General features: G+C 33.3%; 5 protein-coding genes and 2 pseudogenes across 9 annotated transcripts; 3 read left to right on the top strand and 4 right to left on the bottom strand.

Annotated features, from left to right (window-relative positions):
- The first annotated feature begins 17 nt into the window (after nt 1-17).
- LOC110266446 (cysteine-rich receptor-like protein kinase 29) lies at nt 18-1,255 on the top strand (annotated as a pseudogene).
- A 164-nt stretch (nt 1,256-1,419) lies between these two features.
- XTH10 (xyloglucan endotransglucosylase/hydrolase 10) lies at nt 1,420-3,305 on the bottom strand. Its single transcript, XM_016319407.3, has 4 exons — nt 2,601-3,305; nt 2,420-2,520; nt 2,127-2,320; nt 1,420-2,035 (listed from the first exon to the last, which is right to left on the bottom strand). The coding sequence occupies exons 1-4, from the start codon at nt 2,788-2,790 to the stop codon at nt 1,633-1,635; spliced, it is 888 nt and encodes a 295-aa protein (XP_016174893.1). The 5' UTR covers nt 2,791-3,305; the 3' UTR covers nt 1,420-1,632.
- A 1,238-nt stretch (nt 3,306-4,543) lies between these two features.
- On the top strand, nt 4,544-7,411 carry LOC110262494 (uncharacterized). 5 transcript variants are annotated; one of them, XM_021111170.2, is made up of 3 exons: nt 4,551-4,741; nt 4,871-4,906; nt 5,556-7,411. In XM_021111170.2, the coding sequence occupies exons 1-3, from the start codon at nt 4,592-4,594 to the stop codon at nt 7,206-7,208; spliced, it is 1,839 nt and encodes a 612-aa protein (XP_020966829.1). In that variant the 5' UTR covers nt 4,551-4,591; the 3' UTR covers nt 7,209-7,411. The 5 variants fall into 5 exon arrangements, with proteins under 5 accessions (XP_020966830.1, XP_020966829.1, XP_088355730.1 ...); XM_088499604.1 differs by having other exon boundaries at nt 4,589-4,741; nt 4,871-4,954; XM_021111172.2 differs by having other exon boundaries at nt 4,594-4,737; nt 4,871-4,954.
- A 246-nt stretch (nt 7,412-7,657) lies between these two features.
- On the bottom strand, nt 7,658-8,286 carry LOC110266445 (agamous-like MADS-box protein AGL61 pseudogene; annotated as a pseudogene).
- Nucleotides 8,287-12,708: 4,422 nt separating this feature from the next.
- Nucleotides 12,709-15,611, top strand: LOC107617605 (amino acid permease 6). The gene is made up of 5 exons (XM_021111168.2): nt 12,709-12,959; nt 13,847-14,080; nt 14,161-14,254; nt 14,360-14,574; nt 14,658-15,611. The coding sequence occupies exons 1-5, from the start codon at nt 12,860-12,862 to the stop codon at nt 15,440-15,442; spliced, it is 1,428 nt and encodes a 475-aa protein (XP_020966827.1). The 5' UTR covers nt 12,709-12,859; the 3' UTR covers nt 15,443-15,611.
- A 225-nt stretch (nt 15,612-15,836) lies between these two features.
- LOC107617608 (tubulin alpha-6 chain) lies at nt 15,837-18,146 on the bottom strand. Its single transcript, XM_016319408.3, has 4 exons — nt 17,659-18,146; nt 17,003-17,232; nt 16,427-16,534; nt 15,837-16,203 (listed from the first exon to the last, which is right to left on the bottom strand). The coding sequence occupies exons 1-4, from the start codon at nt 17,858-17,860 to the stop codon at nt 16,081-16,083; spliced, it is 663 nt and encodes a 220-aa protein (XP_016174894.1). The 5' UTR covers nt 17,861-18,146; the 3' UTR covers nt 15,837-16,080.
- Nucleotides 18,147-21,390: 3,244 nt separating this feature from the next.
- Nucleotides 21,391-22,119, bottom strand: LOC148546919 (uncharacterized). The gene has a single exon (XM_088499440.1). It carries the CDS (start codon nt 22,117-22,119, stop codon nt 21,391-21,393), a length of 729 nt encoding a protein of 242 aa, XP_088355566.1.
- Nucleotides 22,120-22,694: the final 575 nt, after the last annotated feature.

The following is a 22,694-nucleotide window of genomic DNA, read 5'->3' as shown; positions in this document are numbered from 1 at the left end:
GTAACGTACACTTCTGTATGAAAGTACCGGGTCATAGGAACCAAGACTTGGTATTTGCAAAACTCTCAAGAACAGCAACATTGATAGAATTTTTCCACAAATTGAACAGGTATACTCTGAAAGAATTTCATTATTTAAAGAGGATAAATTTCGTTTATAAACAGCTACCAAGTAGCAACTTGGATTACAACTATTCATATCAAAAGCTTCAATAAACCAATTGATAGCTGTTATTCCAAAAACACAAACCATAAAGTCTTGTGTTCTCTATGTAAGGCTACTTTCCTTTAGTTTCTTGCCTCATCATAATCATTTTCATATCTAAAGTCAATGCAGATGCAACTGCTCTAGTTTGTGGTAACACTGTAGTTAACTCTAGAGCAAATAGCAACTATGCCAAAAACCTTAACACCCTTTTGTCCACTCTCACTTCCAACACAAAAATCAACTACGGTTTCTACAATTCCTCATATGGCCAAAACACAGACAGAGTAAACGCCATTGGACTCTGCAACACAGCAAGGAGGCAACTGGTTGCATTACTCGGATAGTGCCATTTTCGGCCACAAGGAATTGCTACCTATGTACTATAGTGTTGAAAATAACACAACTGAGGTTGATAAGTTCAATAAAATTCTCAACAACTTGCTAGAAAATCTTAAAAGCAAAGCTGCATCTGGTGACTCTCGTCGAAAATATGGTGTGGGAAGTGCCTCGGTAGGTCCAAGGAACATAACCATATATGGTGTTGTTCAGTGTACTCCTGATTTGTCTGAGAAAGAGTGTGATGATTGCTTGGTTGAGTCAATTCAATTGCTACCAACTTGTTGAAATGATAAGATTGGTGCTGGAGTCGTTAGAGCAAGTTGCTTTCTTAGATATAACACCTCAATCTTCTATGACCCTTCAACACCAGCACTTTCACCTTTACCTCAAGGTACTTTACCTTATGATGTTCCTTATTTTTGTTAATCACTTATTAGTTACTGATGTTTTGGTTATTTTTCAGCAGAGGTACAATCGCCATCTCTATCTCTGAATCCATCATCAGCACCTTCACCACAAGGTACTTGAGCTATGACATTATGCTTAGTTTACTTTTCAGTTGATAATTGGTTATCCTTCATTATCCATTAAATGTCCTAATGGATCACTATGGTTTTGGCTTTTTGCAGGGACGAATAATGCATCAAGTACTGCAGTTCATTTATTGTTGTTATTGTTGTTGGGTTCATTTTTAGCTGTATCTATATAAAGAGGCCAGCACAATTTTTTAAAGCAATTCTTTCTAATAAGGACGAGTTTAGCTGGTCCACATTGTTGTAATAATAAGAGATATATAAGTGTTAGATTTGTTACTTGATTTCTGCTATTAAACAAACAATTCCTCAAAGCACTTTGTCAAGTGCTGCTTAATTTGCTTTTATTCCCTTATATAATAGTGTTATGTTATGATTAATTGATTAATTGATCCCCTTATATAACGTTAACTGTGTGACATTGTAGTTCTCATCAAGTAAGCATCAATGGATCAATAACATACACTAAGTTTTTATGAGAATTCCATGAAACAAGGGGTTTCTTTTCTACTTTTTGGTATCAAAACCAGTAATAAAGTTTCTTTTCTGGTTATCAATACTTGGGAAGGGAACATTCCTGTGGAAGATTGTTTTGGAACCTCTCATTATCTTGGCAATAATCATAAATCATATGGTATTTCCTGACCCATTTGAACCACCTTCTTTGTGGGGATGTGAGTGTGCTGAAGTTGTTTAGGTTCCACCAATTAACATGGCTAGCTACTCTGCAGAACCTTGGGTTCCCTTTCCACACACAAGCATCAATGTTGTAGTTCCTGAATGAAGCTATGAAGGGACCCTTTGTCCAATCTATCTTGTCTTGACCTCCTCTTGTTGCCCAGCTATCACCATTCCAAAGAGTTGCTTCTAGACTCATTGGTTGCCTTCTTGGAAATGGAACTCCCTTGTCACCATGGTTTCTGTACACTCTTATTGGAATGCTATCCACCATGAACCTGCAACACCCCAATTCAATTTCACATCCTCAGCTTTATTGGCCTATGTTCAAAGGGTTAATAATTTGCAATAATGCAGGCTTAGCCTTACACAATCTGGTGCAGATTCCACAACACTGAGTAAGTATGGAAGTCCTTTGTAGGATCAAACCATAGATAAATCCTCTCCTCTCTATTGCCAAACCCATCTGCATAAATATTTGTTTGAAGAATATAAGGCTGCTCAGACATGTTTCCTAGAAACTCAAAGTCAATCTCGTCGCGATTTGGTTGATCAGATGCCATCTGCAATAAATCAACAAAGTAGTATAAATGTCTGTGTGTTCTTTTACTATGCAAAACAATGAGTAGGTACAAAAATGGAAGATTAAAGGGTTTGCTTACATAGTAGGCTAATACTGTGCCTGCAGAATCACCTGGTACTAGTTTGATTTGCATGTCAATTTGTCCAAACAAAAACATCTGATTTGAAGCAAAACCAGCCCCTACAATATTTCAAACCACAATAGTTAAGATAAGATCATGAATATTGATGATTCAGCTAGAAATGGCATGGTATTGGTACCGGATTGTTGATCAAGCTTCAAAGTTCTAGTGTGTCCATCAGCAGATGTGTTTACATGGGTAGGTGACCATAAAACATAGAAGTCCTTATTGAAGTTTCCTGTTGAAACAACAGATGCAACTGAAATCTGAAACAAAATGGAGGACACAATCCCAATGAGGAAGAAGAGTGCTATGTGAAAGTTATTCATTGTCTCTGTTAAAGATATTGAAGGAAGCCAAACATATATATAGGTATTGCATGGAAGGGACAATTAGGAATATGTTCAATCAAGAATATCTTTAGAAAGAAGCAAAGGAATTTATAGCTGTCATATTCTTCATAGTTAGGACTTAACCAAATCCTCATTGCAACATAATTAAATGTTTGAGGTACTCTTAAAGTGAGGCTTAGCACATTAAATTGATTGCTACTGCAACATTAGCTATCTTAAAATGTTACCTGTGAATCAAGGAACATGAATGATGAATTCAAAGAATATTGTTATCCATGTTCCAACTAAACTTGTGGCAAGGAAAATTATCAGGATGAGGGAATTAAAATTATCTATACCAATCTTTGGAAGCATACATGTGCTTTCTCAAGAGAAGCCTTTTCAGCAGAAAGTTTACAGAAGAATCTGAGTACTTGATTATAAAGCTTCCCCTCTCTAAAGGCTTCAAAAGATTTATTCCTTTCTTTCTTTTTGCTGTGAAGTTAATGAGTTGGTTACATATTGCAGGATATATTTACGGTATTGGTTTCAGAACTTATCTGATATCCACACTTTAACTCTCTATTCATCATGTAATTGAATTCATATTCCCATTCTCAAGCCTGTTCAAGTGTGATTGAAAGAATATTTTTCTATTTTTCTATTATTATTATTATTAGGCTATTATACATCTTTGGTTACAACTTTACATAACCCTTCAGTTTGCAAAGTTGTTTTTCAAATAACTTCATCAACTTTTGATTAAACTAGCCATAAAAAGACAAGCAATATTCCTTCAATTTGTTGGCTTTTAGTTGTCAAGGAATATTTATATTCTTGAACGGAGCAATATTACCCAGACCAAAAAAAAGGAGCAATATACTAATCACGAAATTGGTATTAACGAGAATATATTTTAAAGGATGATTAGTTTTTGTAAGATATAAATTATCAGCATGGAAAATATTTTACAAATACATGTAATATAATTATGGTTCCTACATATATTTATCTAACTTTTTAAAAGGGTTAAAAATTAATATTTAATTTTAAAAATATAAAAATAAATAATTATTAAATATTTAAAATTTATCATAATAAATAAATTAGACAAAAATTAGATATCATACTATAAGGTCTGGTTTGAGTAAATAGCTTAATTAAATTTTTTTTATAAAATAGTTTAAATAATAAATGACTATATTAAAAGTAGCTTATAAATAAGTTATTTTACGTTTGAATTTTTAGTTCTAAAAGTGCTTATTTTATAAAAATATCATAAAAAATAATAGTATTATGAGAGAAGTTATTTTTTTTAACTTTTTTATAAACTCTTAAATAGCTTCTTAAAAAATTACAATTTAATTTTAAAAATTACACTAGACATTAATACTACTACTTTTCATAAGTCAAAAATTTAAAAAAAAAATTATTTTTAAAACTTCTCAAGCACTCTAAATACTATAGAATTCACCGATAATTATACTCTTTTGACACCAAATCCTTAAATCTTTTTATAGGAAATTTTAAATAGTCATGCACACCAAAATCTAAATAAAAAAGTTAATTTTGTGGATTCATTTAAATTTAAATTTTCAACTTTATCTCGTCTTTTTCTTTTTGCTACTTCTCAAATGAGATATGCATGACATTAATTATTAGATTCTGTCATTCTGAACTTAATTTTCATAAGCAATTTAAATATGCCCCACCCAAATATAAAAATGTAAATTACTAATTAAGGATTTTTAATAGAAGACACTATGAATTAAGAAAGGCACAAAACCTTTCTATTGTGATGATGGTGGTGGTGGCTGGGCTAAGTGTACGGTGCTATACAGCTATAGTGGATGTGGTCAAGAAGACTCAAGGTCAAGACAGCTTCCTAGTTTTAGATCGTGTTGTGTTGTTGGGGGTTTCTGTCTTCCACTCGCTCCCTCCTTGGCACGTAAATAATCCTTAAAAACATGTTTTTTCTGTTGCCTTAGCCTTACCCTTACCCCTTCTCCACTTCTTCTTCAAACTGCTTTCTGCTCATTCAGGTAATCATTTCTTATCTCTTCATTTTTTTTTTCAGAACAAGGATTTAACTTCACTCACTTGTTGGACATGGGTATGCTCCTTCTGAAGTCAAAATTCAATCTTTCTTACTATCGTTAGTGTGAGGAACCTTCTATCTCTCTGCATCTTTTTTTTTTTTTTTTTGGGTTTCAAAATGGTGTGGTCATTCGAGCATTCTCGTGCCAAAAAATGAGGTTTTACTGGGAATGACAAATATGCTTCTTATGTCTGATAATTTTATGTTGACGATTCTGGGTAGGGATTGGATTTTGCTTCTAGGGGTGGTTTTTCTAGGGTTTGATTGTGGTTTCTTCTCTGTTTTCTCTTGTCGAGTGAATCATAGATTTTCGTCATCAAAATGTTGAGCAAATGACAAAATGAGCTATTGTATTGTTTCCACTTGCCCAAATTAACTGTTATATTCTATAATCTATATATATAATTATATATATTGCTTTGTTGGACACTGTTTTCTGGAATTGGGGAAGGTCCTGCAAAAAAGGGTATAGTACTATAGTGTTTTAGTTTGGTTTCATTTCACTTTTGGGGTTAATGATGTCTCTGCTCAGCACTTTTTCTACATACAAATGGTTAATATATTTAAGCTTGTTAAAAGTATTTATTTTCCTTTGTAATATCTTTGCATTGATGATTATAGCTTCCATTTTTTAATTATACATGTCCATATTCCAATCAAATAGGTGGCCTGCACTAGCTGCTTGAAGAAGACAGAATCGGGGGTTTCCGAGTTAGTTAAGCAAAGCATGATGAAACGGCTTCCAAGTAGGAGTAATAGATCCAAAGGCATCAGGGTAAAACATGTTCTGCAAATTGTTCTGTTGCTTGGTGTTTGCTTCTGGTTAATCTACCAGGTTAAGCACAATCATGATAAGAAGAAGGAATATGATGAGAATGATGAAAAGTTATTGGTCCAAACACAGGCAAATCAGATTTTGAAACTTGGTAGGAAAGACCTTCATCCAGTTAAGGATGAAGTAAATCGGAATGAAAAGCGTGATGAAGAAGAGGAGGATGAAAATGTTGTAGAGGATGTAGTAAATAAAGCTGAACCGACTTATGAAGAAGACGACGATGAAGGAAGCAAGAATGAAACTGAAGAAAGTGAAGACAACAAACATGAGGTGAGAGATCAGAGGGAAGAAGAAAATAAGCTCGATGCCGAAGAACAACAGGAGGAAGATGAAAACAAAAGTGAAGAGATGGAAGATGAAGGAAGAGGAGTAGGAGATGATGAGATAGATGAAAATGATCAAGAGAAAACAGAGGTGGGTACAGATCATGATGAAGAGTTTGTGGATGAAGAGAAAGAGAAAGAAGAAGTTGATGAAAAGGAAAATGAAAACGGCGAGGGGGAGGGTGAGGGAAAGGGGGAATTAGTTGAAAACCACAACACCCGTGAAGCTCGAGAGGAACATTACAAGGGAGATGATGCTTCTAGTGCTGTAACTCATGATGCTCATACAACTAATACTGAAACTGAGGCATTGAGTTTGGGAAACTCTGATGAAAAGTTAGTCACTAATAAAACAAAACCTGAAAATGAGGCGACTTATTCAGATGAAAGCAACAGCAATCAAAAGGATTCAGATTTGAAGGTTACAGAAGGTGATCTGACTCGCAATCCTTCAAATGCAACTTCTGGTATAGAGGGTGGAAACAACACTCTATCCAATCCAGTGGATAGCTCAAATCTGAACGACACGGCCACAGCAAACTCCAACAACCACTTGGAAGCAAGCAGTGACATGAAAAATGTGACCACAGAAGCAAGCAAGAACTTGAGTGGTGCTGGTGTCGACATTTTGAGTTCATCTGATCAGAATAAGACAGTGATTCTATCTGAATCAGACCATTCTCAAAATTCTACCGGGAACACAACCATTTCCGGTGATGACAGAGTCCAAACAGATGGGTTAGTGCAGGGTGATAACAGAAACAGTCTCTCTGAAGAGAACCTGCATGATTCCAATGCAACAGCCACTGTTAAGACCGAAAATGGAGACGCATCTGCAGGAGAATCCTTAACTCTAGGCAGTGGTGAGTCAGAGAATGCAAGATTGTTGGCATCGAATGAAACTGGGAACGGTTCGAGAAATGAAATCTCTGATGTCTCTGAGGGTGACAACCCCGAAGGTAACTCTGGCTCCGAGGATGAGATTTTTAAAGGCGACAGCCAAACGGATGAAATGTCAGATGAGTCCTCTGCCAATGGTACTTCGGATTCAGTTGACGGCATTGATTCCTCAGATGACGCGAAGTTTCGAACGGATCTTGATACATTGCCAGATTTCAGAAATGAAGGAGAAAATGGTGATGAAATAGCAGCAGAGTAAATTGGCAAAAAAGAAGATAGCTGTTTGAGTTTTTGTTGTGAACCTGGTGCTTGCATTGCACTTTGCAGATCCCACGTAGTTGTTAGAACCTCGTTGCTTGAGCAGAAAATGTGTCAATAGAAACATCCAGAGCTACAAACTTAGTTTTACTAGACATTTGTGTGATCTGTCTAATTTGTTTATGCTGTTCTTGATTTCCTTCATTCTGTGCTAACTTCTTGTCATGTTATTCTTTCTATAATTACATCTTGCTAGATTGATACATCCAAAAAAGGTATGTACATCATTTGAGATCTCAGCATTAAATTATTGAGAATCTATTAATTCTTTTCTTTATTTTTTGGAATAAAACTTGAAATAAATTAGTCTTAATATAGATATCATCATCAATCCTTGCTAATAAGTAAACATAACATTTGAACCAAATTGAAACATTAAACACAAAAAAAGAACACTGAATTAAATTTGTGCAAGCAGTAATAAGATAAAACTTCATGATGAAAATCAAAACAGGGTTGATGAATTATTCTATAACATTCCATGCATCATCATGATTTCAGCAGCCCTTTGAAGAAGCCTACTCCTCAATTCATAAATGGCTACCAAAAACTGCTCCAACTGCTCAACACTCATCTCATGAATCTCTTCATTCCACCATTCTCCTCTCCCCCAAACCTTAGCAAAACCTTCAACATCAGCCTTGTTCTTCTTTTCCAACTCCAACGCCTTCATCGCCTCTTCGTATTTTCTGTTATGCTCTTCGCATGACACCGGCTTCTTCCTTTGGGAGGACTTTATTGGCTCAAAATCTGGCGATCCTTTCAGGTACCGCTCCACCACGGCCTCCGTGCTGGGTTCTCCGAAGCAGAACAACTTGTCGGCCGGCGAGAACACTATAATGCCAACATGAGCATTGCATAATATGCATAGCTCACTGGCTTTCTTGAACATCCCGGCTCGCCGCTTTGAGAAGGTGACTTGCTTGTTTGCTTCTTTCTCAAGCTTCTTGATCTCAATCCTCTTCCTCCCTGTTGTTTTCTTTTTCTGCTTCAACATCTCCATGCAAATAGAAAACTACTATGCCTTGCTTAACAAAATTGTGGTTCCGATGTTATATTATATCATCTATTTATAGGAAGATTAATTCATGTTTTGACTAATGACTTATCCTTCAATCTAGTGAAATCCTACAAATTTGTCCTATTTAAGATTCTAAATCAATTAAGCATGATCCTTTATCAATAAAATATATATATATTTCCAAGTGTATGTAATTTTGAATTTGAAAAAAAGGTAAGAAAATGGAAACAAATTTTGATTGCAATAGACGGCCGAAAAATTAATGTTTTGACATTTTCTTAACAGTGTATACCGAAAGTGAAGGACAATTAATTTCATGATTTGGTAGAAAATTACACATTTACACTTATACAATGTATAATAATGTCCTAATTACTGTGGAAATAGATTCTAAAATGCAACTCTTTCTCCATTAAAAACGGGGTTATCAATTATCTCATATAGATCATTCTCACCTATTCATGAAAAATTTTGAAAAAATAAATATAGTTTGATATAGAATCAATTAATAGGACTCCTATAATCACATTAGATTGGGACTATTATATATAATTCATTATCTATTATTGTGGTCGTCAAGATGGGAGAAATCTTAACCACATAAAATTATGTATTTATTCTTCATTTTTTTTTTCTTATCAAATAATACAAAGAAGTCTTGGGTAATATTTACTATGAGAAATAATGAAATATCATTTACATAGTAGAGATAAGAATAGAAATTTGAATCCAATTATTGACAACCGTGTATTTTATATCATAAGTCAAAGCTTGAGCTTGTTGATTTTTTTCCCTAGAAATTACCATAAATAGATAAATTGTGAAATGCGTTGAGGACCATATGAATGATATATGTTTTTTTAACAAAAATGCTATTCGTATACTAAAATTAGTCACTAAAATCAGCTATTAATGTATTTATGTATAATACATGTATGATTTAATTTATTTTTAATATGTATTTGTATTTCAACATATATTTTATATTAGTAATTGACTTTGATGGTTGATTTTAATGTACACATAATATAGTCGTTTTTTTAAACAGGTTTGGCTAGTATTAATGTGGAAATGTTAGTTCAGAGAGAGGAAAGATTCAAGAACAGAGGAAAGTTTACAGAAGAAAGGCCTAGGTCAAAAGCAAGTTACTTCTGACTAAGCAAGAAAATGAGACTTACAAGAGCAAAAACTCAAAATTCTAATTACTCTATCTACTATATATACTTCCTTAGCTAAATCTGCTAACTAACCGTTCACCACTATTAACAGTTGTATAACAAACTTTTTCAAACTGCAAAGTATGTAACTAACTTGCTAATTAATCTGACTCCTCATGTGATAATTAACTTTTTTTTCCCTTCTTTTTGGTAATATTCAATACACTTGAAAAAAATAAGCATGAATTTTGACTTTGATATTTGGTATGAATATATGATCTCTTTTGGGTTTTAAGATAATATTTTTGAAGGAGATGATTGAAATTTTAAATCTACTTGGTAGTGAGAATTAAATAATAAATTAAAAAAAATGGGGAAACAAGTTTTGAGAATGAAAATGGTTATTATAGAAAGGAGATCATATTTTTCTAACTATTTATTGTTTTAGTCTCTGGCTTCCATGATTCCACATGGTATATATCATCAATAATCATCATATATTGATATATAACCTCTATGTATGTTATTCAATAACCTGTTTTCAGCAGATCAAGGACTATTGGTTTTCTCATTTTGCTCAATTAGAGACTTCAATAAGAATTATAAGAGAGAGAGATTGAGATTTGGAACGTGTGAATATCATAGTAGAAAGTAGAAACATGGTTTTATTACATATATATATATATATATATATAACCAAATTAATTATCACGGTTGTAATAAACACAAGGTGACTCTAAATTGGGCATGCAGCGGGTGTTTTTCATGAGCAAAAGGTGATATGTGTATGAATGTTAGTGTTATTTGTATGTGGACTTCAAGTTTATACTTTGTTTATTGAGGTTTGTGGTGTTTCTGGTGTGTTTGACAAAAACTTGTAATTAGTTTTGGATTTGTATTTTTTAAAGTTTGAATTTTACTTTAGAAAGTAAAGTATGATCTTCTATTCTTGAATAGTTTCTCTTTTATATTTATTCTTGGTCTCACCTATGAAATCAATGGTGAGATATCACACTTTATTCTCTAAAGTGAAATTCAAACTTTAGAGAATCCAAATCCGTTTGTTTTGATTCTTGATAGTACTGTCCAAAGAAACTAACTACGAATCAAAAATATTTTTCTCGATTTGGGTCGAAACTATAACACAAATTATCTTAAAAAAATATTATTGTCCATCTTAAAGTGTTTAACCTTTTTCGTAAATTAAGTTCACAACAAGAAAGTGATAAAATATTTAATCTTAATAAATGGTTGTATGAAAATCCTATATGGCTATCTCCATTATATTGTTGGCATAAGAGCAACTCCAATAATTTTTTTTTTTTATATCAATTCTGACATTTATAGTAATTAAATTGATGATTTAAAATTAAAACTTGCATCGATGCAATATTTAAAATAAAATTGGTATTAATAAAAAGAGACGGTATTATTTTAAAAAAATAATTAAATATTGCTACTTATATAATTTATTAAATAAAATAATTAAAAATAATATAAATTTTAAATTAAATTGAGACCAAACATTTGAGTGATAAATAATCTTATTGAATTTTAAATTAAGTTTTACCACAAATGTTTATAGTATTTTATGGGATCCAAAATAAAATTAAACTAAAAATAAATATTGGAGATGCTTTAATAATCACCGTTCAAAAATAACATAAAATTAGATTTAGTGTCGCACAATACATGAAAAACTAATATTATAAATCTTTTGTAATAATATTTTAGATAATTAAAATATTATATGAGTTTTTGTTTTATAATTAATTATAAAATAATTTATATAAATCTTAAATAAAAAGTTATATCAGAATAAAATAATAATTATAATAAAAATTAATTTAGCAATTTATATTTTATATATTGAAGTATTTGCTCCTTTTGATTTTGTAAATTATATTTTTCTGCATAAATCACATGAAGAGGTAATACTTGTGTTGTTACAGGATCATAATTAAAAATCAATAAATAAAGTTCATCATATCCAATGTTTATTAGATTTTTTTTTAGTATTGTTATATTTGATTATTTTGTATATATAGCACTAAAGAAACTTATAATATAAATATGAATACTGATATTATTCTGAGGGTTGGTTAAAATTATATTATTTTTTTGGCCTGAATATGAGGTTTAGATTTTTTCTGAGTAGCGTTCGATTTATGTTGGTGTCGAGGTGCCGTTGTCTGAGTTTCTTGTGAAGTGGTGGGGTGGTACCTGTAAGAGACTCCAATGTTTAAGTTAGCAAAAATTTAAACAAATTTTTAGTAGATTGGGTTCTAAACATACCTGAGAAATATCAGTATATTTATAGTAGAATAGATAACCACCTTTTAGTGTAATTCCACTTTTAATGGTGGATAACCGTTTTCTTTTTTTAAAGAAGTTGTTGAGATATCCTTTTTAAATAAATGAGAGATATCTTAAAAGTTAGTTACTTATTTAGTTTAGATAAATAGAGTTAAAATGTTGTTGTGATGTCCGACCTATATAGGTTGGATAGGTGTAGTGAAAGCGGGATCTCTTTGTTGGATCTTTATTTATTTTGGGCCTGACTTTTGTTTTTGGGTCAGAATATGAATATATATATATATATATATATATATATATATATATATATATATATATATGATGCTTTACGGTATAATTTTGATATTCTTGTGTCAAGGTTAAAAATAGTTAAAAAGATTTTTGACAATCCGTGAAAAATTATGAGATTGTTTAGTAATAGTAGTAAGAGTGTTGTTATATATATATATATAATTGAAAATTATTATTATTATTATTATTATTATTATTATTATTATTATTATTATTATTACAATTTTAATATGTATATTAATTATATTTAGCCGTTAATTTATAATTAAAATACTTAATGATATATTGTAAACTCAATTAATTAAGGGTAAGAAAAAAATATATATATATATAAGAGAATTTTTTTTAATAATTGTTACTTATTTAAATAGGTGATATAATTCAATGACAAATTTTTTTTTAAATTTTGATATAATAAAACTAGAGTGATGAAATCCTGATTAATGCTAGTCAAATGACAAATAGTTGAAAGTCAATCTATTTAAAGATGTTTTACAGCAACATTCATCGGCAATTAATAAAATTGACATTTTTGTAGAAAGCGTTGAACAAATGGAATCCTAACACTACTGATTAGTTATTAACATGTATTTTTAAAACTCATATTAGTATCATGGCAGAACATATATCAATAACATATTGGTTGGCATTAATACCAAACAAAATAACATATTGGTTGGCGTTATTACCAAAAATGGCAATATGCTGATAAGAACACAGGCAACATGCTATATAAGTCATGAGCCATGAGCCATGAAGGTTGCAGAAGAATTGATTGGTTCAAAGATTAACGAGAGAGGCAGGTGAATGGCGATGCAGGGCAATACAAGCCCTTGCATCGAAGAAGTAGCAAAAGATGGGTATGACTCTAATAAATTTGATGACGATGGTCATCCAAAACGAAAAGGTAATATTTTCAATGGAATTGTGCTTCAAACTGCATGCACCCATAGGTAGCATTTGTTTTGAGATACTGAGACAGAGATTGAGAAGCCATCATATCCAATTTTCGGGCATTAAAATACGTTTCAGACGCGGATGATTTTCATAAGAGATTCCTAACATATCATAAGATTCCCTCTCTTAAAAATCTGCACTTGTGAATTTTGTTATCTATCCAATCCCTATATGGGAATGGGACTTCCATTATTCTTTTATTCTGGCTGATTGAACTTCAATTACTTTTTTGGTCTCTAAGAGAAAGACGGTTCTATTTCTATTCTATTAGTATTAGTTTAGTATTAGATTAGTATTAGTTAGTGATTTCGGCTCATTGACTCGATTTATGATACTATCGGAGTGAAACAAGTAGATCTAAAGAAGAACAGGGGTTAGATTCCATTAGTAACAAGTAAATCCTTTAGTAAATGTATGTTAAAAAGTCTGAGATAGTATTATGTTTGCTGGTTTAGAGATTGGTACTAAAATTTCTGTCTTTGACTCCAAAATTTCAGTATTTCAGTACCTCCAAAAAGTAGGGACACAGGAAACTAAAATTTTTAGAGATAGAGACTGAAACTTTAATAACATTTTATACCTAAAATACCCTTATTTCAATTAATTAATTCAAATTTTACTCTTTGTGCAAATTAAATTAGAGTTTCATTCTTGTTTCAATTTATGTCTCCCATTTTGCACCAAACAGAATACTAAAATTTATTTCAATCTCTGTCTCTTAGTCTCTATCTTTCAATCTCAGTTTTTCCGTCTCTGTCTCTCCACCAAACGCTACTATAAAGTTGCCAAATTTTATATGATGACTAAATGAAGTTGCCAAATTTTATGGTGATGAAGGAACATGGGTAACTGCGAGTGGACATATTTTGACGGCTGTTATAGGCTCAGGGGTGCTATCTCTTGCATGGGCCATTGCCCAGTTGGGTTGGATTGCAGGACCCATTGTCCTCATGCTCTTCTCAGTCATCACTCTCTACACTTCTTTTCTCCTCACCGATTGTTATAGGTCCCCTGACCCTGTTCATGGAACCAGGAACCGCACCTATAGGAACATGGTCAAGAATATTCTAGGTAACTGCAAAGTTCTCATTTAAGACATGTATTAAGATAAGATGTGTGATTATTGAATCCTAGTGTTTGTTTGTTTCCAGGAGGAACTCAACACCATTATTGTGGATTGGCTCAATACATAAATCTGATTGGAGCAAGCATTGGATATACTATCACTGCAGCCATTAGTATGGTGTAAGAACATTAAAAGCTCCCCATAGATCCTTTTTCCTTTGCCAATTTAGTTATTGTTTCTTGGAGATTAATTAAAATTGTTATTCCTTATTTCTTGGTAATCAGGGCCATACAAAGATCCAATTGTTATCACAAAAATGGGCATGATGCAGTGTGTACTATGCCAAATTACCCTTATATGATCATGTTTGGGATCATAGAGATTATCTTAAGCCAAATCCCAGACTTCCATGAACTTTCATGGCTCTCTGCTCTTGCTGCTATCATGTCTTTTGGTTATGCTACCATAGGGATTGGTCTCTCCATAGCCAAAGTTGCAGGTTCAGCATTGCCTTTACTAATTAACACATATTTCTTAGTATTTTATGAATGATGGATGTTTGTATTGTTTTGGAGGGTATAGGGGGAAGCCATGCCAGAACAAGCCTTACCGGGGTTACCATTGGAGTGGATGTGACAAGCAGCGAGAAGCTATGGAATACTTTTACAGCTTTGGGAAACATTGCTTTTGCATATAGCTTCAGTTCTGTCATTGTTGAGATACAGGATACATTGAAATCGGGTAAACCGGAGAACCGAGTGATGAAGGTGGCTGCTTCTACATCAGTGGCAGTCACCACTGTGTTCTATATGCTATGTGGTATGATAGGCTATGCAGCGTTTGGGAACGATGCACCTGGAAACTTCTTAACAGGATTTGGTTTCTATGAGCCATTTTGGCTTATTGACATTGGTAACATTTTCATCGTCGTTCATCTCGTCGGCGCCTACCAGGTGTACACACAGCCCGTGTTTTTGCTGGTGGAAAATTGGTGCAAGGAGCGTTGGCCTGAAAGCAGCTTCATGGCAAAAGAGCATCACATAAAGATTCCATTGGTTGGAACCTATAGAATGAATCCATTCAGGCTAATATGGAGGACATTGTATGTGATATTGTCAGCAGTGATTGCTATATTACTTCCTTTCTTCAACAGCATTGTTGGTTTGCTTGGAGCTCTTGCATTCTGGCCATTGACAGTGTACTTTCCAACAAAGATGTACATGGTACAATCTAAAGTGCCAAAGTTCTCTATGAGATGGACAGGGTTGAAGTTGCTAAGTGTGTTCTGCTTGCTGATTTCAATTGTTGCTGCAGCTGGATCAATTGAAGGAATTATTAAAGAACTTAAAGTTTACAAGCCATTCTAGTCTTAATCTCCCACTTGTTTCTCAACAGGATAGATTTGGCAACCTTTTGATGGAGTTCATTTATTTATTTATTTATGGTAGCTATTTTGTTGATGAAAACATGTGTAATTTGACTCTTGGGATTCTTCAATCTTTTTAAGTTACAATAAATGGATATTCTTTTGGAGGATTTTGCAATTCATCATTCCATGTTATGGACTTATGGTGTGAACTGTGATTCTGTGAAGCTACCTCCTATTTATTAATAGGATCCTCTTAAGAGCACTATTCATATGCTTGTCCAAAAAGTAATGTTGAGAGAAATTCCTGCTTAAGACACCATATTATATCCCTAGAAATTAGTCAACCCTTCATTGTTTGTCAGGTTCCGGACATTTCAAGGAAAATTAAAGAATTTTTAGCAATGCTTCACCTGATGAGCTTTCATTTAAATTTCAAATTTACATATCATATATTATTCATATATGCAAAAAGAAAAATGTAACTGTAAAAAATGGAGTCAGCGATGAATGCACAATACACAAGTAACAAGTTCCAGGGTGATATTTTACAAAGAAACTAATCGGCAAAGGCTAAAGTACACAGAAACTTGATATCTGTAACGAGATTCCTAACCTAAATATGTGAAATGCTGCTTTTTATTTTAGCTGAGGTGCTATCTGAGATATCCTTTCATCTTCTAAGAGTGCATAAGGATCCACATACTGGGGAGGTGATAGTGACATCTTGCTTGCATCATGGACAAAAGTTGGTCCAAAATACTGCAAAACAGTACACACCAAACCATCAAATCCTACTCTCTAAGATTATATGCATCAGCATTCAATATTACAAAATTATAGGTTAGTGTAAGACCAACATGTCATAACTAACCAGTCAATGGCTGAAAGAAAAATCATAATGGCCAAGATAATATATGCATTAATTAACATGCAAATAGCTGCATAAAAGAGTCATGCAGAAGTTGAAAGGAAAAGATCTTACCAAGTAAAGAGCTGAAAAAAATGCAACAGTTATGAGGATCAACGGTCCAAATCCCAAGAAAAATGTTCCTCCAAGTGACAGCAGAAGTTTAGCGCGAGGGACCAATCCCTGAAATGGTTAATACATAAGTCATTACTATATTTCAGCACAGAAAATGGCATCACAACTGTATATAAGAATCTAAGCTCACTAATGTCACTCATACATGAAACTGGACCTATTTCTATTCTAGATGACATTTGCAAGATGAAAGAGTGTGAAATTGATTCGGGTATGATGTTGAAACTGCAGCCTTGTTGCCATGTTAAAGTTATAAACGAGTTTCTGTATTCCTCTTCCCCTATTCATAATTTGTTCTCTTGTTTCTTCTTACTCATTAAAAACGTTCCAACAAAAAAATTGAAATACTATTTTCTTTAAAATATGAGACACCCTTGGTGCAGTGCAAACAATGGAACACATGACCGACAAATATAAACTAATTACTGGCAAACAATGAAATCATTGCAGCAAAATCTCAGATATATATATTTAATATGGTATTGAAGAATCGATAAATGTTAACAATGAATCAACCTCAAGACCTTCACTGTTCAACGCCATGGATCGCTCCCTCTGATTTTCCAGACTCCTCTCTACATCGGTTGAGACAACATTTCTCCTCGGGAGGCCTCTATCTTGTTCATTCACAACCACCTCTTCGTCAACTCCAGAGTTGCCCTGCTTGTAATCCTCAAGCAATGATGTAGGAGTCATGCCCCTCCTCTTCAATTCCTTCATAAACAACGATTCCGGAGGTTCTTCTCCTGAAAATTCAGTATCAATAGCAGCATTAGCCATCAAAAGGTGAAGTTAAAAAATTGAACTCCGAGCTGAAACACTACTACACAATAATATCTACTTGTAATGCCAAAACATAATGATACACAAGTTTTTCATGCTAACGAACACGTGAAATTCCAAACAACATGGGCCTAGATGTTTCATCTTGAGATAATAGCATTCAAATCAAGCTGAGAAAACATACTCAATATCACAAGTACTCATCACTAAACAGCGGTCCCAGCAAAATTTTACATTCTCTGCTATTTCTAATTTATTAATAACAGTCCTTGCCACGTATATAAACTAAGAAAACTGAAAATTGAATAGCAAAAATCCATTGGAAAAATCCAATAATACAATCCTGATTAACATCAAATTACATCAATGATTAAAAAAAAAAGACTTGCCATTGTTTTGGTTCTCGCTGCCTTGCGCTGCACAACAGACCCTGTTCAAGGTGGAAGGCTTAGAACCGGTGAAAGTTTTCAACTTTAGGATCCGTTTGGGGAAATAAGGGTATTGGGTGTTCCATGTGGATTTTCCTGGAGAATTGGATTGAGAAAGTGAAAATTGGGAGAGGGTGGGTCTCAGAATCTGCAAGGAAGCCATAACCAACACAGGAACTTCTTTAAGAGAGAGATTTCATCAGGACCCAAATGGGAAAAAACAGGTTTTGATGGGTGGCAGAGAGAAAAAGAAGCTTCTTTCTAGAGGGAACAAGCAAGTGGAGCAGAAGAAAATGGAGTGTAACGGAGAAGCGTATGTTAGCGCCAAATAGCCAGTGAAAGCTAATGTGCGCCCAGGAGGGGTTAGTCTGCTTTTGTGGCTAGAATCTACAAGTCGTGGATGTTTTGCTCTTAAATGCTCACATTTTAGAATGCGGCCAAAACAAAACAAAACAAAACATGCCAAATAAATAAATAATGGTTTTTTGTAAACAATTTTGGATTGGTTTTTACTCTTTTTTGGGTCCATTCATTCATGTGAGTACACACACTCCAATCATTCTGTTGCTTCCACGAAAATCTTGGGAAACACATGATGTTATCTGTTATAGAGCTAAAAAAAAATGTAATTTCTTGGATAAATTAATTGAGTGAATACCCTACCTTTATAATTATCTCGAAAGGACAACAAAGTTCTTAAAAAAAAAATACCCAATTCGGTTTTGATTTTTTTTTTGGGACTGATTAGTATCTGTGCAAAAAAAAATAACATTGACTTTTTTTTTGCACAGAGACCTTATTGTCCTTTCAAAATAATTGTCAGAGATTGAATTAAATTTTTTTTTCAAGAATCTCGTTGTCTTTCGAAGTAATTGTCAGAAATTATTTTAGATTTTTCTCTAAATTAATTTGATTAGTTTTACAGACCTTTCTTTTGGCTTTATTAGCAAATTAATTTGATTAGCTTTAGAGACCTTTATACTGGCTCCATTAGCTAATGGCAAATTAATTTTATTAGTTTTAGAGACCTTTATATTTATTGCCTTCGGCTTTGTTAACCCCTTTTTTTTAAATATTATTTGTATATCAAAATTAATCACTAAAATTAATTACTAATATATTTGTGTATAAATTTATATATAATTTAATTTATTTTTAATATATATTTTATTCTAACATATTTTTTATACTGACAATTGATTTTAGTGATTAATTTTAATGTATACATCACATAATGTTTTTTTTTTTTCTTTTACTCTCTCTTCCCACAGCAAAAATAAACAAATAAGCTATGAAAGGAAAGAGCCTTGTGCCCAGAAGGCTTTAGCTTTAGATTAGATTTGCTTGTACGCTGAAAAGCTTGTTATAGACGTATTCTATTGTTGCTCAAGGCAAGTAAAGCAACTAAGAATTAAGAATCAATTTGATTTAGTTGAGTAGTAACTTCATGTATTTATTTAAATCGAAAATTTGAATTTATTTTATGTATATAGTCATTTACCTGTGAATTTTTAATAAATATTATATTTAATTAATTCTTAATTCATCAAATTTAGAAATACTATCGAAAAAAACCTATAGTTAAAGATAGATTTTAGAATTGAGTTAATTTTAATTTTATAGGTATAAATCTAATTAAAACTCCTAATAAATAGGATAGAATAAGATTTAGATTTTATTCTGATCTTATTTGGTAATTTAATTTTGTTTTTTAAATTCAATCCTACTCTATTACAAGTTAGGGATGCACATGGACCGGGTGAAGCCGGGTTTGATGTGACACAGACTCGACCCAAAATATACACCGGGTCTATTTATTAGACCCGAACCCGACCCTAGACCCGATAAAACCAATACACTTTCGGGCCACAATTATACCAGGTAAAAACCGGGCCGTTAACATTACATTACGTTGATACCTTCTTGTAAGCTAGTATGTAAGAATATCCAAATTTCCAAGACTCCAACCATTATTTAACATGGTAAAATTCACTTAGAAAAATATAACAAGAACCAACCCTTCTTTAAAATTAAAGCATAACCACAATCAATACTAAAGCAAAACCACAATCAATACTAATATTGTCTAATAATACCAAATATTTAAATCAATACAAATAACACAATATTATGCATTAGTCTAAAGTCTTATGTATTCTAACTATAAAACCTTAACTTATAGTTTTATAATGACTAATAACACAAAATATTAAGGTTTACAATACTTAAATTCCACATAAGAATAGTCATGATCCATCACTAATAACACAAAATATTAATTGTGTATGATGACCGGGCCACCGGGCCGACTTCGGGTGGCCCGAGCTATGGCCCGGACCTGACCCGAAATAATGACCGGGTCTATTTTTGAGACCCTTACCCGACCCTAAACCCGATGAAATCACATCAAATTAGCCCCTAAAGTGTTCGGGACCGGGCCGGGCCTTCGGGCCGGGCCGGGTCTGTGCACCCCTATTGCAAGTTTAGAATTTCTCAACTTTAAGTCTTTAGTCCGGTCTGTATCTTAAAATTCTACGACTCATAATAAATAATTTTTTTAATCAAATACAATATTTAATCATTCCATAGTTCATAAACATACTAATAAAATAAAAAACAGAAAATATAAAATTAGATCCATATTAAAATAAAAAACAACAAAATCATAATAAAATCTATGTTAACATTACAAAAGACAGAGAATATAAGTTCCATTTCTATCAACTTTATTATATATGTATAATAAATTTTAACTACATATTATAATATATGAGGAGTGCGGGTAAGTTGGGTAGAGTTAGGTCTAAATTCCTGTCAATTCTATCTGTGACTCAATCCATTCTATTCTCAACTCGATCTTCGATGGACCTACTCGAATAGGTTAGATCAGATTAGATACTTGGATATAGGTTTTTTTTTTTTTTTTTGGGTATTGTATAGGGTTAATATTGACTTAACTCACAAAATGTGAGCTGGGACATACATTTTTTTTTTTTTGTGATTATATGTTTGACAATTGACATACACATTTAAGAAAGACATGTAATAAAGTATTAAACTGGTGGATTTTTTTTTTTTTTGGTCATGGGCTAAGTCCAAAAACCCTACCCAAACCCCAACCCAACCTGCCCACCCAATTCCCAAATTCACCCTCTCCCTTACGGGAGTTATGCTGTGAGCCACCGAAGACTTCCTTCCATGGCCTCCATGAGAAGATTATGGCTATCCACTCCGGTATGCTCCAAGATTTGGAATTAAGTTACGAATCTGTTGTTGAGGTCCGAATCAGGTCTCTCTGCTGGCTTCACTTCAGAATAAAGCTCCACCGCAAAGGTTAAGGATACCTCCTTTAGGTTGATGCCATGCTTGACAGCCCAGATGAGGATATTGGTGCTTCTCTCCGAAGAATGCCTACAACGATACGTGGTAGTTCAGTACACCATCTCTGACCCAATTGATTTTTAATTGCTAAATTTGCTATGGTATGAACTAATTGGTTCCCTTCTCTTGGAATCCAGGTGAATCCGCATTTGTTAAAATTTTTCTGCAGTTCAAAAATATCTTGCAAAATTGGATCAATCTCTTGAAGGCTACTTTTTGATTTAATTGCTTGCACCAAAGGTAAACAGTCAGATTCAATTAGTATCATATCTAGCTATAAATTTTTTGCCAAAATTAAAGCTTTTCTTGTAGCTAATGCTTCTGCTGGGATATAGCTTTGATTCTATCTGTGTACCCAACAAGAAATTTTTCAAAGTTGTCTCTTGCAGCTATTGCCGTTGCTCCATCGCCAGAGACTTCCTGAAAGGCTGCATCAACGTTCAGTTTCAGCCAATTTCTTGGCGGGGGTCTCCAGGTAGCTCGCTTTGCTTTTTTTCTTTTATTCTCTGATTGCTTCTGAATTGATAGATCAATAGTTGCTCTGTATTGATTTTCTGCTATTCTAGCCTTGATAATAGCCTCCATAGGATTGATCTCCTTACTGTTGAATATGGCTTGGTTCCTGGTTTTCCATATCTCCCATATTAGAAAAATCATTTTCCCTATCCTTTCCTCTTTGTCAGTTCTTCCTTCCTCCTTAATTCTTCTAATTTTCTGTAAAAGCCATTCTCCAAAGCTTGTGATGTGATCCTGAGAGGGACAATATTGGCATTGGCTACCAAACCAAGCTGCTCTCGTCCATGAACATAGTAACAATGTATGCTCGATAGTCTCAGGTTCCATGAAACAAATCTGACACATAGGGGAGTTGACCATTCTTCTTTTAAACAACCTCTCATTAACCGGCACTATATTATGCGCTGCTCTCCAAATGAAGCTTTTAATCTTTTGGGGAGTTTGGACATTCCATATCTCCTTCCATAATTCTTCCAAATTCCTACTTGATGAAGATTCTTCCAATCTGTTACCTTGGCTTTCCATCTTAGCTATGTGATATCCAGTTTTGACACTATAGCTTCCATCCTTTTTATATGGCTACATAAGTCTATCTTCTCTTCTCAAGATGCTTGTAGGAGTCTTAAGGATTTTTTCTTTGACAATATTAGTAAAAACCCCTTCCATCTTTCTCACATCCCACCCTTCCCCTTCTTTCAAGAGTTCACTAACATAATTTAACTCTATTCCTTGTTGTCTTTGAATTTTTCCTTCGCCCACCACCCAATTATCATCCCAAATATTAATCCTTGATCCGTCACCCACACTCCATCTCCCATTTCTACGAAGAAAGTCCTTTCCTTTAATTATACTTTTCCAAGCCTAAGATGTATTATTATAACATTTCGCATTCCAAAATTCTCCTTCAGGAAAGTAGACCGCCTTCAAAATACGTACCCATATTGAATTAGGATTTTCTATGATTCTCCAGGCTTGTTTTGCTAAAAGAGCTAAATTTTGGCCCTGAAAATCCTTGAAGCCTAGCCCTCCATTTCTTTTGCTTACACAAACCTTATCCCAACTTTTCCAGTGTATGCCTATTTCTTTTCCAGAATTCGCCC

This window comes from Arachis ipaensis, chromosome B9 (genome assembly GCF_059453495.1).
Source record: "Arachis ipaensis isolate K30076 ecotype BB chromosome B9, ASM5945349v1, whole genome shotgun sequence".
NCBI classification, from domain to species: Eukaryota; Viridiplantae; Streptophyta; class Magnoliopsida; order Fabales; family Fabaceae; genus Arachis; species Arachis ipaensis.
The sequence above is the reverse complement of the archived record's forward strand: the minus strand, read 5'-3'. Positions and strand labels throughout refer to the sequence as shown.